Source organism: Chamaea fasciata, unplaced genomic scaffold (genome assembly GCF_029207755.1).
Source record: "Chamaea fasciata isolate MVZ Bird 193981 ecotype frontalis unplaced genomic scaffold, bChaFas1.0.hap1 SCAF_3, whole genome shotgun sequence".
Lineage (NCBI taxonomy): Eukaryota > Metazoa > Chordata > Aves > Passeriformes > Sylviidae > Chamaea > Chamaea fasciata.
In genome coordinates, this window is record NW_027094088.1 from 35,367,417 (window position 1) to 35,382,513 (window position 15,097).

The following is a 15,097-nucleotide window of genomic DNA, read 5'->3' on the forward strand; positions in this document are numbered from 1 at the left end:
AGTCTGTCTAACTGAAGATTTAGGAAAATTCTAGTTGAAATTCATGTATGATGGTGTCCCAATGGCTTTGGCTTTGCCTGCAGTGCAGGCAGTGGCTTTGTCCTGTCTGCTTAACTCACATTGTGGATTCAGGTGTGAATAACATGGAAGTAATTCTTCAATAATTTCATGAGATTGCTATGTCAATATTTAATTTTGCTGTATTATCATCGCTTATATTATGTGCTTGATAGTAGCTGGGGTCTTGCAGTTAAGCTTTTCTTTGCCACTTGCAAGCTTTGATAATGCTCTTCTGAAAACTCCTGGTTTCATAGGATCCTTAAGTGCTTGTATTATTAACATATCTGTGGAAGTTTTATCTACTACACTGACTAATAAAAGTGTTAAGAATGTTAATGCAAATTGTAGTAGATTGCTGCAAGGGGGGAAAAAAGAACTGTGATAAAATCTCCACAGGAATGTGATGTATGTTTCAGGAATGCTTTTCTCTAGTCTCAGTGCTTTAGACTTTAATTTTGTTTTGATCCTCAAAATAAATATCCCTCTCATCAATACACCCCTGCCTCAACCCTCCCATTCACTGATAAGAAATCTTTTTTTCCAGGGTGCCTGTTCTTATTTTCATAGCCATTATGCCTTGTGCCTGGAGAACTCTTTTGATCCTACCATCAAAACAGCTTTTCTGAGGCTAAGCAAGCCCTTCTCTCTTTAAATCTGTTTAACAACAGAAGTAAATGAACCAAGATAATTGGATTTGAAGTAAAAGTTGTCATTTACAAGTATTTGATTTGATTTTTTTCATCTTTTTCCTTTTACTTAAAAAAAAACCAAACCCAAACCACAAAAATCAAACCAAAACAAACCCACCACTAACACACCTCACACATAAATTAAACTGATAATGAACTTATTATTTTCTGAAGAACTTAAAAACTGATTTTAAAAATCAAGCCATTTATATTACTATTGGAGTCACCTTCCTCAATCTATAAAGCATTGGTTAATGTACGTCATCTGATTTCTGCTTCTTTATATACTGAAGCTTCCCTTGCTCAGTTGTTGAAATTTCTAGGATTGCGGTTGTTGTTGGGTGGGTTTTTCTTGGGGTAGAAGTTTTCTCGTGTTGGGTTGGGGATTTTGCTTGTTTCATTTGGGTTTTTTAGCTTGAAGAACTGGAGATAATTTCTTTTATCAGTCAGGTTGATTTTGTATTTGCAAAATTTTAGTGCAGCAAACCTGTTCCTTGGGATTCCTGGTTCCTTCCAGGCCATGCCACTACCTATTCAGATGCCATGAAGGCTCTTGCATTACTGTTTGATTCCTCTTTGTCTTTCTGGGCCCTCTTGTAAGGTAACATTGTACTCTGGTACAGGGCTGTTCTTCCTTGTCAAAAGGACATGTTCTTGGCCTGACTTGAGTGCTGTTATGGTGATAACATGCCAAGAGGCTTGTTTCCTTGCAGGCTTTGCTAATAAGGTGTGTAAGGGGCAGTTACCGGCTGCCAACTTCCCAGTACCTCAAGTGCTGCCCTCCCTTTGTGATGCTAGAACTTTTGGATGCCACGATGCCATTTAATGTTGCAGTGGTGTCATTGCAGGCCATGTGAAGGGAGGAGGTGCCCTACAGTGCAGTCTTCTCTTGGGGCAGGTTTCCTTGCAGCAACTTCTGCTGTGACTGTTTTCCTTTGGCAAGCTACAGTTATGGGGGAGCAGCTCAGGACCAGTGTGGTGCCTTACTGAACAGCAGTCTGAACAGCTGAATTTTAGAGAAATTAGCCTGAGAGGGACCATGGCCACTGTCAACAGGCTCAACTCAAAATGACCTGCTGAACTTCTTCAAACCTAATGTTCCATTAAGATACACACAGGTGGATAGCTGCCTGTGGCAGAGCATAGACCTGGGATAGACTTCTCTTCCATCCATCCATCCGTGTGCTCCAGAAAGCACTTCAGAAAAATCTGGCTCTATAAAGCTCATCTTCCTCTCTTACTTGAGAATGGGATCATTTATTCTGAATTCCCAGATGTTGTTTTGGCAGTGTGACAGCCATGCTCAGCTACCAGAATTCCTTGGATTTCTTTCTGACAGACTTCTGTCTCCAAAACAATGTTTTCCATGTTAATAGCCTGGACAATGGTCAAAGGTTTTCCTAGCAGAGCTGGCTGAAAAGAATGCACACTATTTAAAAGTCCATCTGAGATCATTTTCTACTTTGACATTCTCCTATGCATGGATAATGTTTTAACCAAATGAGAAGTCAATTTATAAAATTTTGGAGTGTTGAGGGTTTGTTTGCTTACACTGTGAGTATGCAAAACTTTCATGATTCTGAATAGGAGGGAGTCTTTTCTGCAGAAAAGACCATTGGCTCCCACCAATCTTTTAAATATCTCTTTCATCCCTTTTTATGGAAGATTGTCCTATCTTAAGTTATTTAAAGTAGTGATTCACAGTTCCTTGTGGTTTCGTTTTGTGGTTTGGGTTGTTTTGGGGTTTTTTAAGCTGTTGACTGGGAAAGATGAGAGGGAGAAATTACAAGTTATTAATCTAATCATTTAATATTGCAGTTATATGAGTTACAAGGAATATGAGACAAAAAGAAAGAAGATACTTCTGAGAAAGCGTACTGTAAAGGCAGTAGAACTAAGAGTGGTAATTTCAGCTCATGAAATTTGGAAAATCAAGGTCCACAACTATTTTCCTAATGTGTGCTATTTTCTCTGAATTTTCAGGAAGTTTGATCTATCTATTTTCTCAGAGGTCATCAGGATGTTGAATATAGGGTTATTGAAGTGAAACTTCAATTTTTATTTAGGCTTTTAATACCACTTTCAGATTGCATTTACATTTTTTTCTGTCATAGATGTTTTAAAAGTAGGGGGTTTTTTATTTTATTTTATTTTTCATTAGTAATATGTAGGTAGTTATTTCTGGGTTTCATCCTTCTCAGAAAAGAAAAGCATCTTTCAAAACAGTCTGCTACATGGGTTAAGGTACAAATTCCATGAACCTGACAGTGCTAATTTTTCATTTTCATTGATTACTAGACATCATCTCTTTTTTTACCCCCACCATCTTCCTGTACTATTGGGACAGCAAAAGTGAAAGATATTAGTAATTCTGTAAAATTATTTACAGAGTCATCTTAAAGGGAAACTGCTGTCACAAATCCTTTAGATTTTTTGATCACATGTGGCAGAAGCCAGAATGCCTTTTCTTCCTTCTACATCTCTGATGGCAAACAACACACAGTAAAGAAAATAATTGGGTTCCCTCTGTTTGTATTTGCAAATAAGTTGAGAAGAAAATGTCACAAGCAAAGGTGTAATAAATAAAACTTTGATTTTTGTACTCTTACTTTTTTGTTTAGTCCATTAGCCCTTATTGTTATGGGAAGTATAGTATTATTAAAAACAAACAAAAAAACCCCCCTGACCAAACCCACAAAGAAAAAAAAAAAACCCACCAAACCTTCAAATGCCTGCTTTAAAGCTGTTACTATACTGTAGCATACATGTGCACATAAAGTTAAATTGCTTCACTTTATCTCGATGTATTTAACATTATTCGTGAAATGGACTTTATCTCTTTACAGTAACTTGCTTCTGTAATGCAGTATTTTAAGAATCCTTTTCAAATAGTTTAACTGAGGTTCTGTGAGATTCCTTGACTTTACTTGTATTTCTTGCAAACTTCCTTTTGAGTAATACCTTACACTGGAGAATATAACAATTTTATCTAACCATTGGATGCTGATCTGAGATGAAATGGCTGTTGGGCAATTAAGGAGACATGGGTGTCAGAGGAGTACCAAACTTCTTGCTTTTTGAGCATAAAGAGTAAGCAAATGCATTAAGGGCTGATGCTGCTTCTGACTAAAGGGTTGTTTAATGCGGGGATTATCTTGGTTACTTAAAATATTTGAAATAGTTATTAACAAGTAGAGTTCTTATTTCTTTACTCATAATTACAGGATCTTCTTTGAAAGAGTCATTGCTGCTTATCCCTATAATGCACCCATTGTTCAGGGCAAGAACTCTGTTAAATGTAAACTTATCAAAAGTCTTAAGTGTTTGACTTTTAAACTGTTACGTTAATCATAAAGCAAAGAATCTGGAAGCAAACATGACTGTTGTTTATCCACATCTGATATCTCCCAGTTCATTAGGTTGTTTTCTTAAATAAGCAAATAAATACTACTTACATGGAGAAAGCAGTCCTTTTAGAATGATCCAAAACTAACCACAGTATTTAAAATACCTAGCTTCCTATGTTACTTGGCGTCACATGTAATTGGTTCCCCCTCTGCAAACTGCAGCACCATCAACACCAAAAGAGAAGTTCCAGTTATTTTCATTCAGCTTAGATTTAATGATTCTGGTCTTCCTTGCTCTTTAATCTTTCCCAAGACTACACTGGATATGATGTGGTTTCCTAATGAGTGAACACCTTTCTGATGAGTGAATGCAATTTCTCTTATTAGTGTTTCATCAATTTTTCATTATTCAAGACAGAATTGGAGGAGAAGCCTTATTTTGCAAGTCTGGAGATCACAGTTATTACAGTTTTCAAATTTTGACAGAGCAGAAGAGCACCATTGGTGTTGCACAGTACCGCCTTTTTGTTTGCTTGACAGCCAACAGCATTTGGATGGTGAAAAAGAACCCTTCATGTTGAAAAAAACATGTTGGTTTTTGAGTTAATAAAAGCTGATTCTAAAACGTGAACATCAAAGCTGTAACTTGTGCTCTGACTTTGTTTATCTCTTGCTTATTCTTTCACCTTGTGTGTGGCTTCCTTTATTGACATTTTTTTCCTTGCTGTTGTTTGGTTTCAGATGCGAGTGTCTCACTGGACTCTGTGGTTTCCCCATGTGCGAGGCGGGCTCCGTGCCCCAGATAGTCTCGCGTGGAGATGGAACGCCCGGCAAGTGCTGTGACGTCTTTGAATGTGTCAACGGTATGTGATACTCTCTCTTGCACCTGAAGAGGAGGGGTTTATGTCTCTCTGGGGGATGCTGGGTATTTGGTTATTTTTATTATGTTGTCAAGATCTAAGGGAATTAATTTTCTTGAATTTGATTCAGTAGGAAGGAACTGGAAGTTTTGATGAAGATACTGATGTGGGAAACTGTCATTTTGAAGTTGGCATGCTGCTTTAGTTTCTGAAGCACTTTTCTCTGTGACTCAGGGAAGTATAGTTTTAGCAAGACTGCATGTCTTTCATATAGTCTTTTGCCAGTAGCAAAAACAAGAGGCCTTCTAGAAGTGAAATTTTTGTTAACCATCACAGCTGCTTGTGGCAGCACTGAAAGTGAAAGCCTGCTAGTTAAGACTATGGGGTTTGTTTTAAAAATCAGTTGCAAAGTAATGTTTAACACAGGTGTATAACCTTTAGAAATTATAAGACAGTGTAGGAATATATTTATTACTGCTCTTTGCTTCCCAATCTAAAAGTTTAGAAAACACTTAAAAACCTTAAATTTGTCAACGCATGTGTTTCTTATTTGAGGACTGCTCTATATGTAGAGCTGTATATGTACACGTATGCTGTGTATATGGTAAACTGTTAAGTTATTTGACTATTGATAAGGGGGAAAATACTCTTGAAAGATTGCATAATAATTTTTGACCATTAAAAATTGCAAGCTATTGCAGTATTTATTAATTCATATTTATCCAGCAATATTTGATCTTGTTTAATGGTATGTGTATCAAACGTTTGAAACAGCCTTTATTTTACAATTTTCATTGCAAATGGAAAGAGAGAGAATTCTCCAGGAGAAGGTCTGTGTTATTTACACATAGCAATATTCTAAATGCACAAATGCTGATTAAAAAATAATAGTACATTCAATGGATATTATATACAAAAATTAAGTTTTCCCATATGAATAAAATAATTTATATCAGGAAGAGTTACAGATTCCTTCGCTTTTAGGGAAATTCTTTAACTATTTGGGTAAGACTGTATAAATGTAATTTATCTACTTTCTGATTATGTACACTAAAGTAATACTCATCTTTCTTTGTTTCATTTCATTTCATTCTGTTAAAGTATAATTTCTGTATCTGATTTACCTGTGTGAGATGCCTCAATGCAATGTTTAATTCAGGACTTACTTAAGTAGTTTGAGCAAGAAATATAAAGCCAATTTCTGAAATGATGTCTCAAAGGTACAAACCACCATGCTAATTGCTGGTGTAACATTCAGCCTGCGTGTTATTTGTGGATACTTCTGACAAAACTGTTGCAATATATCTACTGTAGCAGGTGTGAGGTGGAGCTGTTAAAATTTCCCACTTTTTTTTTTTTTGGTGGTATCTTCATGCCCTATTTCCAAGTAAAAGTTAGTTTCATTTTTCATTGGTATCAGTGAATTTGGACTGTCTTTAGCACTCTTGCCCTGGGCGTCAGTGCTTTATTGTGCATTGTAGCTCACTCCAAAGATCCAAGCTGCTTTTGGATCAAGATTCCTTATTGCCTCCCAGGCTTTCTATACCTTAGTAGTCTATGAATACAGAGTAAATTGGAAGAAAAAATAGGAGTTTTTGAAGGAAAGGTGGTGCCACAGAGGGGAGCAGAAAGGGCAGATAGGAGAAAAATTGAGGTTTTTAGGTTTGTCTTATATATGCCCTTAAAAATCAGTTTTAATATATTCCAGGCCAGTATCAAAATTATCTTAAATAAGTTCCTCTTTACAAAAAGAAAATAATCCTGAGAACTGAAAAGTCAGAAAAGTTAAATACATTATTTAGAAAATCACATTTGTTATTATGTTACTTAACGTTACAATCAAATTTTAAAAACTGATGCTGTATGATCTGATTTAAAGTGTTTAAAGCAAACTTCCAGGTGCAGTTATTAACGATGCTCCATTTTGGAAAGGATAAATAGTTATAAACCTGAAGATGATAAATATTTTTAATAACAATCTGTGAGCAATTCTGAAACTACTCACGAGTGTGTGATATTCGTATTGTGTGGCATATCATTGGTAGAGAAGACAGAAGAGTCATAGAGCATGATCTGCATTGCTTTATAATTTGGGTTTTTACAAATGCATTTTAGCATGTTTAGGTGATTTTTATTTCAGGGACAACTACTACAAATAAGCCCTCTAGAAACCTCTAGATTCCTAGAAAACTAATTGTGATGAGAACTTCTAGATAAATGTTTAATGTAGGAACAAACTGGTACGTGTGTGTATGTGTGTAATAAATCCCTACCATTACTTTTGTCAGTTAAAAATAAAGAGGAGGGGGTAGTGTTCTTAGTGAAACTGATAGTTGAATTCAATATCCAGTTCTGGTTTTTTACAGTATTTTGAAATATTAACAAGTGCAGAGGAGATACAATCGATATCAGTAACAGATGGAGAAAATATCTTACAGTGATAGGCTTAGATCAATTTCTTTGCTTCATTAAAATATCTTACAGTGATAGGCTTAGATCAATTTCTTTGCTTCATTAAAAAAATGCCTTCAAAGTAAGAAGAGTCAAATCTGTAAGATCTAGGACAAGCTGTTCTCAGCAGTGGGGGTGGCTAGCTGCTGGCACAGATTTCTGGGAGGATGCTGAATTCCTTATCTTCATCCTTTCCAATTAGGATCAGATGCCTTTTTAAAGCATGTCTTTTAATCAAATGCAATTTAATGAGTTTATAGATGGTAAGTGGGGAAGTTGTATAATCAGCATTACCAACAAGTTTCATTAGTTACTTCTGTGTTTGGAAACCTCTGAAAACAAGCAAGAGGATGGAATAAAAAAGAAATTTGCATGCTCACATTAGTATAGTTTTCTTGCTATTGTAACATCTATTGCATTAAATAATTAAAAGAATTAAATAATTCCTTTGGCAGTGAGGGGGAGCAATACTGATCAGGAGGAATACTGATCATCATTACCTTAAAATAAGCCATTACAAATTAGTGTATGTAGACTGCAAAAAATCCAGTTTGTATATTTAGGTAACCCTAATGATGGTCAGAGAGTTAAAGCAGGCCAGACTTCTGCAATATTTATTGCAATTTTGGACTAATGTGATAGCTGCAGAATTTTATGTTCACAGTACGGGTAGGTTGGCTTTACTGTCTAGGAAGGAGCTCTGCTGTAATTGTAGAACAACAGTGGCCAATGTTGAGGGGATAGTTAAAAATGGCTGCAAAATACCTGTCGTGGAAAGACTCTGCAGTATGTTCTCCTTGTTGTTTGTCAACAGTTTGGGGACAGATGAGTTATTCTTTTGCACCTGTTTTTCCTGGATTTAATATAAAACTGATGGAGAAGCTCTACAATATATATGTAGATTTTGTGTGGTTATGTTTGTTACTGATACACACTGTCTCATACTAGCTTTTGGTTAGTCTGTGTAAGAAAAGCATATTAATCTGTGGCAAAAGAAACTTCTGCAATAATTAATTCTTTTCCAGATTGCAATGGTGGTGTTGTTATTTGATTATAAATACAGCATTAAGTCAATACACTGTCTTTCATGCTTCAGATTTATATTGGGTGTGTCCTTATGCTTCACATCATATGCAATCTGCTGCTTCTCATAGTTTATTCTATAATTATATAGACATTATAAATCATCAAAATAACATTTATTCCTGCTTGGAAAATGATCCTGGTATTTTCATTTAATTGGAGCTTGTTGTTAAGTAGCTACTCTCTGTAACTGTCCAATCTTTGCATAGGTCAATCTTTTTTGGGGATTTTTTTAATACAAAAAATGAAAATTTAGGAAGTCTTGAGAACAACTTTCTTATTGGTGACAAGAAAAAAAATACATTGCAGATAGATTACAATTGTTCTGTGTGATATTTTAAACATCATGAATGTATGCAGATATCAGAGTATTTTGCATAAAACTGTTACAATAACTGGAGATATAAAGTTGTGCTTTTTAAAACACTGCTGCATTTAAAAGATTCCACTATTACTGTTAATGCTTACTGTCACTGGAATGTGATTCTTGTTCCAAAGGTCAGTCGATTGAAAAGGTCAGTTTTAAGGTATGCATTGATTCCTTCATTTTGAAGGGAAGCATCTTTGTAAGTAAAATCATTCTGTGTTGTTAAATGGTGGTAGGAATCAATCCAAAGTTCCCTTTTGATTTTGACATGATCAAGTTCCTTGTCATGGTTTATCTAGGCTGAGTATTTGAGCCATACCCTTCCTGGTCCTTGGATGTCAAAATGAGAGCTCAGACAACAGTGATGGCTGCAACATTGGGTTTTGGGGGGATTTTTTTGCTCCTTTTTCCTTGTCAGGAAAAAAGGTTTTTACTGTTTAATTTGTAACTTAAACTTTGCAACTCTATGGAACTGTTGCAAACAGTGATTTAAAATGCAATATTGATATGATTTTGTCAGTCATCTGTGCTTAGATGGCTAATGGCTGTTTCTCCTTATCTCGTATTCTTGATGACCATCAGAGCAAGCCCTAGTTTGTGCATATAACACAATTCTAGCTGGAAGGAGACAGAAGTATGAATTGCTAAATTTAAATCTCTGGCTGCCATAAAATAGTATCACTAGAGGTATAACTGATGCAGGTAAATACATAACTGCTTTTTGTATATGGGAATCAGAGATTTGCACAGTGGTGTTCAGTAGTAAAGTTTTCAGGGAAGAGCTACACCCATAGTCAAATGTACTCATATCTGAGAAGTGTGAAGTCGATATAAAGGAAATAAGGCAACATGGGAAATCTATAGCAAATAATTTCATCTTACTGTATGAAACTGAACAAAGAGATTTTGTCTGTTGCGTGGTTCTGCTGCCCTGTTTCAGGGAAAGGGAGAGTCAGTATTGCTTTGTTTAAAGGCAGCCTATGCCAACTGCTGTGAAGTTTCCCCACTTGCAATTACCTGAAAACTGCTTTTCATCTAGAGAATACTAGATAGTATGTGATTCTTATTTGGGGAAAATTGAGTAAGAGATTCCCAAGATATGCAGCCTTCCAAAAACCCCTGCATGTTATAGAAGCTAGTTTCTTCTTATCCATACAAAATATATTATTCACCAGGGCTTTTGTCTGCTAATCCTAGTGTGCTGCTTTTACTCGTGGAGGAGCTTGTAAGGAAAGAAAATTGATTCAGCATTAAATTACAAGCATCAACAAGTGAGTCTAAAGAGATTAAAAACTGCATGTGCAGCAAGAGTTCAAGTGCTTGGAAACAAGAGAGAGTATCCAAACTTGCCTGCTTTCTAATTAGGTATTGATGCATGGACCTCGTGAATGTAAGTTGCACTTAAAGCACATACTGACTGTGAGCTGTGCCTTAGAAATTTGAGAGAGCAATTACTAGGCATCCTGCAGCTGCGACCTTCTGTCAGTCAGGGCTTTCACTTCTCAGTAATTTTCCTTGAAAATAACTTCTACTTCAAAAATATTGTCGATTGGTTTGTGAAATATGATGCATTACTTGTGTGAGTGATCATCATCAATGTGTCAGCATGGTTCAAGGTCAAGGGGACCAGGCTGCTTTCTGCCATGGCTGTGTTTGAGCTGTGATTTTAGAGCCCAGATCTGCCAAGGATGGCTGTGGAGTCCCAATCCATTTTTCCTGGGGGTTGAGGTGTGGACTTTCATTGCCCCATCCGTTGAAAGTGGGACTACCTGATTGATGCATGAAAATAAGTGGCATTGATCCTGGGAAGTTCAAATCACGCCTTCCCCAGGACTTAAGACTTTGACCCTTTCTATACTGCTGGTGTAGGCTGTATGGATAATTGTGTGGTATTACAGAAGTGTTCTCCTACATCAGTAAGACCACTTGGATGTGACTCATGCTCAGTATTTTATGACTGTTTCTGTGATTTTTTTTCCTCATTTGAGAGAATAAATCGACACAAAGGAAGCATGTCTTTTTTCTCTGTGCCTTCTGGCTATTTTAACGCTTCCATCTCTATACAGTGGTAGTGCATTGGAAGAGAGATTAGAAATCCTCTCTAATCACACTTCTTGTCACCTATTGGTGAACTTGCTCCTCACAGCAATTGCAGATCCATTATTCATCTCATGGTGCAGGAAAGGATAAAGGTCATTCCTCTATTTCTAAAAGGAAGTGAGAATGGCCTGTTTCTAAAGGGAGCATCAATTAGTACTGAAAGGATTTGAAGGGGAATATAGGGTCAGCAAGGAAAATACTCACCTTAGAAGGAAGAACAAAGTCTTAAGTGAAGCCACCATCTACCATGGAGTTCCCATTATTTATTGTATTAATCTTGGCAGTCTTTTTTGCACTTTCATTAGACTTACTTTGTATGTGCTCTAAACAAATAAGGATTTGACCTAGGTAACAGTCTGTCTCAGAGCAGAGAACTAAATAGTCCTAATACTAATTGAACAGTACTGCATATTTCTCTTTGGCCATCCAAAACCACAGATTTTTGTGGTGGACTTCAAATAGGCAGCTCCTTAAAAAAATAAGATGGAAAATGCAGCTTGTGAGATGCAAAAGATAACAAATTATTTGGTACGTAATAAGGTTAACATTAAAGGAAGATAATCTGATACCAAAAAGGTGGAGGGATTTAGTTGTTGTGGACTGAGGTTTGGTTTTGGGGTTTATTGTTTTTAATTCAGTCAGAACATGTGAAAGGTATTTGAAAATATGGCTAATCACCAGTCACACAGCTGGATGAGAATTTGGTCTAGTATATTGAAAAACTTGGTCAGTCAGCCAAACCAAGTTAAACGTTTTAGATCCTTTTAACCTGTATTACACTTGCCCTAGTCAAATAGGGAAAAGTGTGTGAAACAGTGCAAGTCATTACCAGTTTCATTTAAAACCGGAGGGAAAAGGAAAACACAGAAAACTGAAGGCCAGATAACCCAAAATTCCTGGTAAAAAATAGTCTGTAGATAAAGAGATAAAAAAGATGGGGTAGGGATTGTCAGGATCACAGCTGGATGTGAAACCAGACTCAAAACTCGACAGTGGTTAACTAGGCGTGGGAGGGTTGTTCAATGGGAAGTAGAGACCGAGTTTTAAAAACAAAGTTATTTTTTTTAAATAAAAAAGGACAAAATCTGTTTTACTTATTTCACGTTGGCTAATGAAACACAAGATGCTGTGTAGATTCTGTTAAATTATATGACGTTATGACATATGATATGACAAAGAATATCAGATGTCAAATGGTGCAGTTCTGCCAGGGTTTAAAAGTTAAAAAAAAAAATAAGTATATACTTTTAGTGTTTACTTTGGTGAAATAGTAATGTTTTTTGCCAAAGTGTATTGTCTTGGTAGCTAATACCTTCAGTAATGTTCTGGCTCAGATATTGCTGGATTTTTAAACTTGGACAAAGTTGCCAGTATTTTGGAGGACAAAGGTTAAAATTCAGTACTTTTCTCAAAGTATGGAAGATATGGCTAGACCTGTTATAATGCCAGACTATAGCCTTGCGTTACAGGTTTGGAGATTTTTTTTTTTTTCCCCTCCTGCTATTTTTTAGCTTTTCTCACACACCAGAGGTTTCTCACAAATGTCATGGCAATGCATGATGGACTGTGCCAGCACTTATTAGTGGTACTGTTTCAGTTGTCGGTGCCCTACTAACATGCCTATAGCTGATCTGATCACAACATGTATTTTCTCCTGGCATGGACTGACAGAGACCGCTGGGATTTAAACTCATTCGTCTGTTATGAAAACACATCTTGCTTTCAATGATTATTTGGCAATTTCATCAAGAAAAACTGTCACTGTCTGGGGGCTTTAGAGCATAGCCACCACCCTCTGTGGCCTCAGCTCTTCCTTTGTTGTCCCGGTATTTACCTGTAGTAGAACTGCCGAATGTTAAAAAGCAGCACTGCTTAATTTCTAGAAGGAGTTAAGACAAAGAAGGGGCATAGCCTTGTAGAAAGTCACAGAAACAATCGAACACTAAAAAACATGGCCTGATAGAGAAAAAATTGAAAGAAACGTGTACATTTTATTTGTAAGAGTGGATGTAGGCAGGGACGTCCTGAGGATGAGTCCTCTTACCAAGAAATTTGTATACTGGAGGATAGAAAAAAAACTGTAGAGCATGAGACCTTGAAGATGAGAAGTGCAATGAAGCTTAGAGGAGGCTTCCTCTCTATTCGTTTGCTGTTTCTGTCTCGCCTGAATTACCCCTTCCATGATTTTTGCTGTTACGGTAAATAAAACTGTGGAATTGTTTAATAGGTAGGTTGCATTTCCTCCATTACTGGTGGTGTTAAAGAAAAGATTTAGACAGGGCTGTATCAGCTGTATCCAGCATCCCAAGTATCTTTTAATTTCTTTTGCAGACTGCAGTTGCCACAAACCAGTATTTCATTCCTTTAAGCTGTGAAAGTATTTTTAAGTAAATGTATAAATAAATGCATTCATTCACAAATAATAGGTACAGTTTTATTTTAATTTGGGTTTCTCTGTTTCTGGATGACCTTTTTAGAATATGCAAGACCAAAGGACTTCGTGAGCAGGCCTGTAATTGTGTTAATAGGGAATATGCTGCAATAAGAAGGAATATGTTGCTTAGAGAAACTAAGCAGCACAACCTGAAGAGTAACAATCCAAATAGTTTATTCTACCAAGGTTGTTTTTATATGCTTGCAAGGAAGCAACAGCATACAGTTGTCCTGTAATATTGTTATGGGCCAATTCCAATGACATGTAACCTTCTCTTTTTAAAACTGTCTATCAACTCAGCTTCTGAAAAATGGAAAGCTTTTCTGTATTTAGCAGTTTCCTTCCCTTTCATTTAATAGAAAGTTCACAGCATTTACCCGAGTTCCTTCCAAGGCTCTGGTACAAATACTTCTTTATACTGAAGGAACTTCTGAAGTCCTGGAATCATGAACCTTTTAATCCTTTAAACAACAGAAAATTGTTTTGAATCTTGCTTCCAATTTGGGAGTGCTGGAATTTCTGATACTACAAAAGAAAATGTCCAAACTTGCCTACAGAGAGCTGATGCCCTGAAGCATCTCGTGTGCTTGGTGTAACTGTGTGCAGAACTGCTGCCTTGCAAAGGATGGTTTGCTAAACTTGCATGTGTTTTTGAGCTGTTCCATGACTCTAATTAAAGAAAACCATAAGTATTGGGAAACTACAGAAATCTCAATAACAGAAGTTTTACTTTGGAGTAGTTCAGCCCATAGAACTAATATGTATTTCATTAGATTTACATGTAGAAGGTGAAATACCTTTGAAAACTAATTTGATAAAACAGATTGTGTCCCTTTGCAGTTCAGATTGGTCATAAAGGTTTGAGAAATGATCACTGTGTCAGGCTGTGGGGTTTAATGCCATCTTTTTGGGCTCTCACCCTCAGAATAAAAAAGCTGTGGCCATGGGATCTGTAGAGCTAAATTTGTGTCAGAACTATTTCTTGCCACAGAACTCTGTGGCAGGAAGTTTAATACCAAATCAAGTCAATTGTACTCATGCTTGACTTTGTAAAGAAGCAGAGATGTCATTTGTTCTTCCACTGCCAGAAAAAAAACTTATATCTTCCTGGGGACCATCCCCTCGGTCCTGGCTTCTTTCATGGATGGGCAGGTGTGTGTCAGTGCTTGGGCTGGATCGATCTTGTAGTACTGGGTTATCTGAGAGCTAGCAGACACTGAATTTATGTTCACAAAGCCATGGCCTGTCTCATGCACATTGTTATGTTGGGGTAGTCTGCATCACAAACAGGATTTGGAGTCTCAGATATGTTTAGCTGCTTTGTGCTATGAAGTTTTGGCAATTTGAATTCCTTTGTGACCCACTTAAGCTTGAAGAATCCTACCTGTAGTTTTCTCTTTTGGCAGAACAATGAATTTGTGAATTTAGGAAAATATGTATTTATTTAATGTTAGCTTTATGTTCTTTTATCCCTTGGTGACTGTCATATCACTAAGGCAATAGAATTGGCACTTAAAAATAAAACAAAACAAAACAAAACAAAAAAAAAAAAAAAAAAAAAACACAAAAAAAAAAAACAGGGAACTGAAGGATCTTTCAGCATATTGTGGTGGAAGAAATGCATTATTATAGTGTTACTGTGTGTTGCTCGCTCTTTCATCAGGCTTCCACCTGGAATATCTAAAGCTAGAGTTCTTTTAGTGCTT

At 36.5% G+C, this 15,097-nt stretch overlaps 1 protein-coding gene across 6 annotated transcripts in view; it reads left to right on the plus strand.

Moving 5' to 3' along the window:
* Nucleotides 1-15,097, plus strand: part of CRIM1 (cysteine rich transmembrane BMP regulator 1) — a 175,004-nt gene that overhangs the window by 102,156 nt on the left and 57,751 nt on the right. For all 6 annotated transcript variants that reach the window (XM_066178566.1, XM_066178567.1, XM_066178571.1 and 3 more), the window contains one exon: nt 4,838-4,959. In XM_066178566.1, the coding sequence (XP_066034663.1) occupies nt 4,838-4,959 (122 nt within the window). The remainder of the gene's footprint in view (nt 1-4,837; nt 4,960-15,097) is intronic.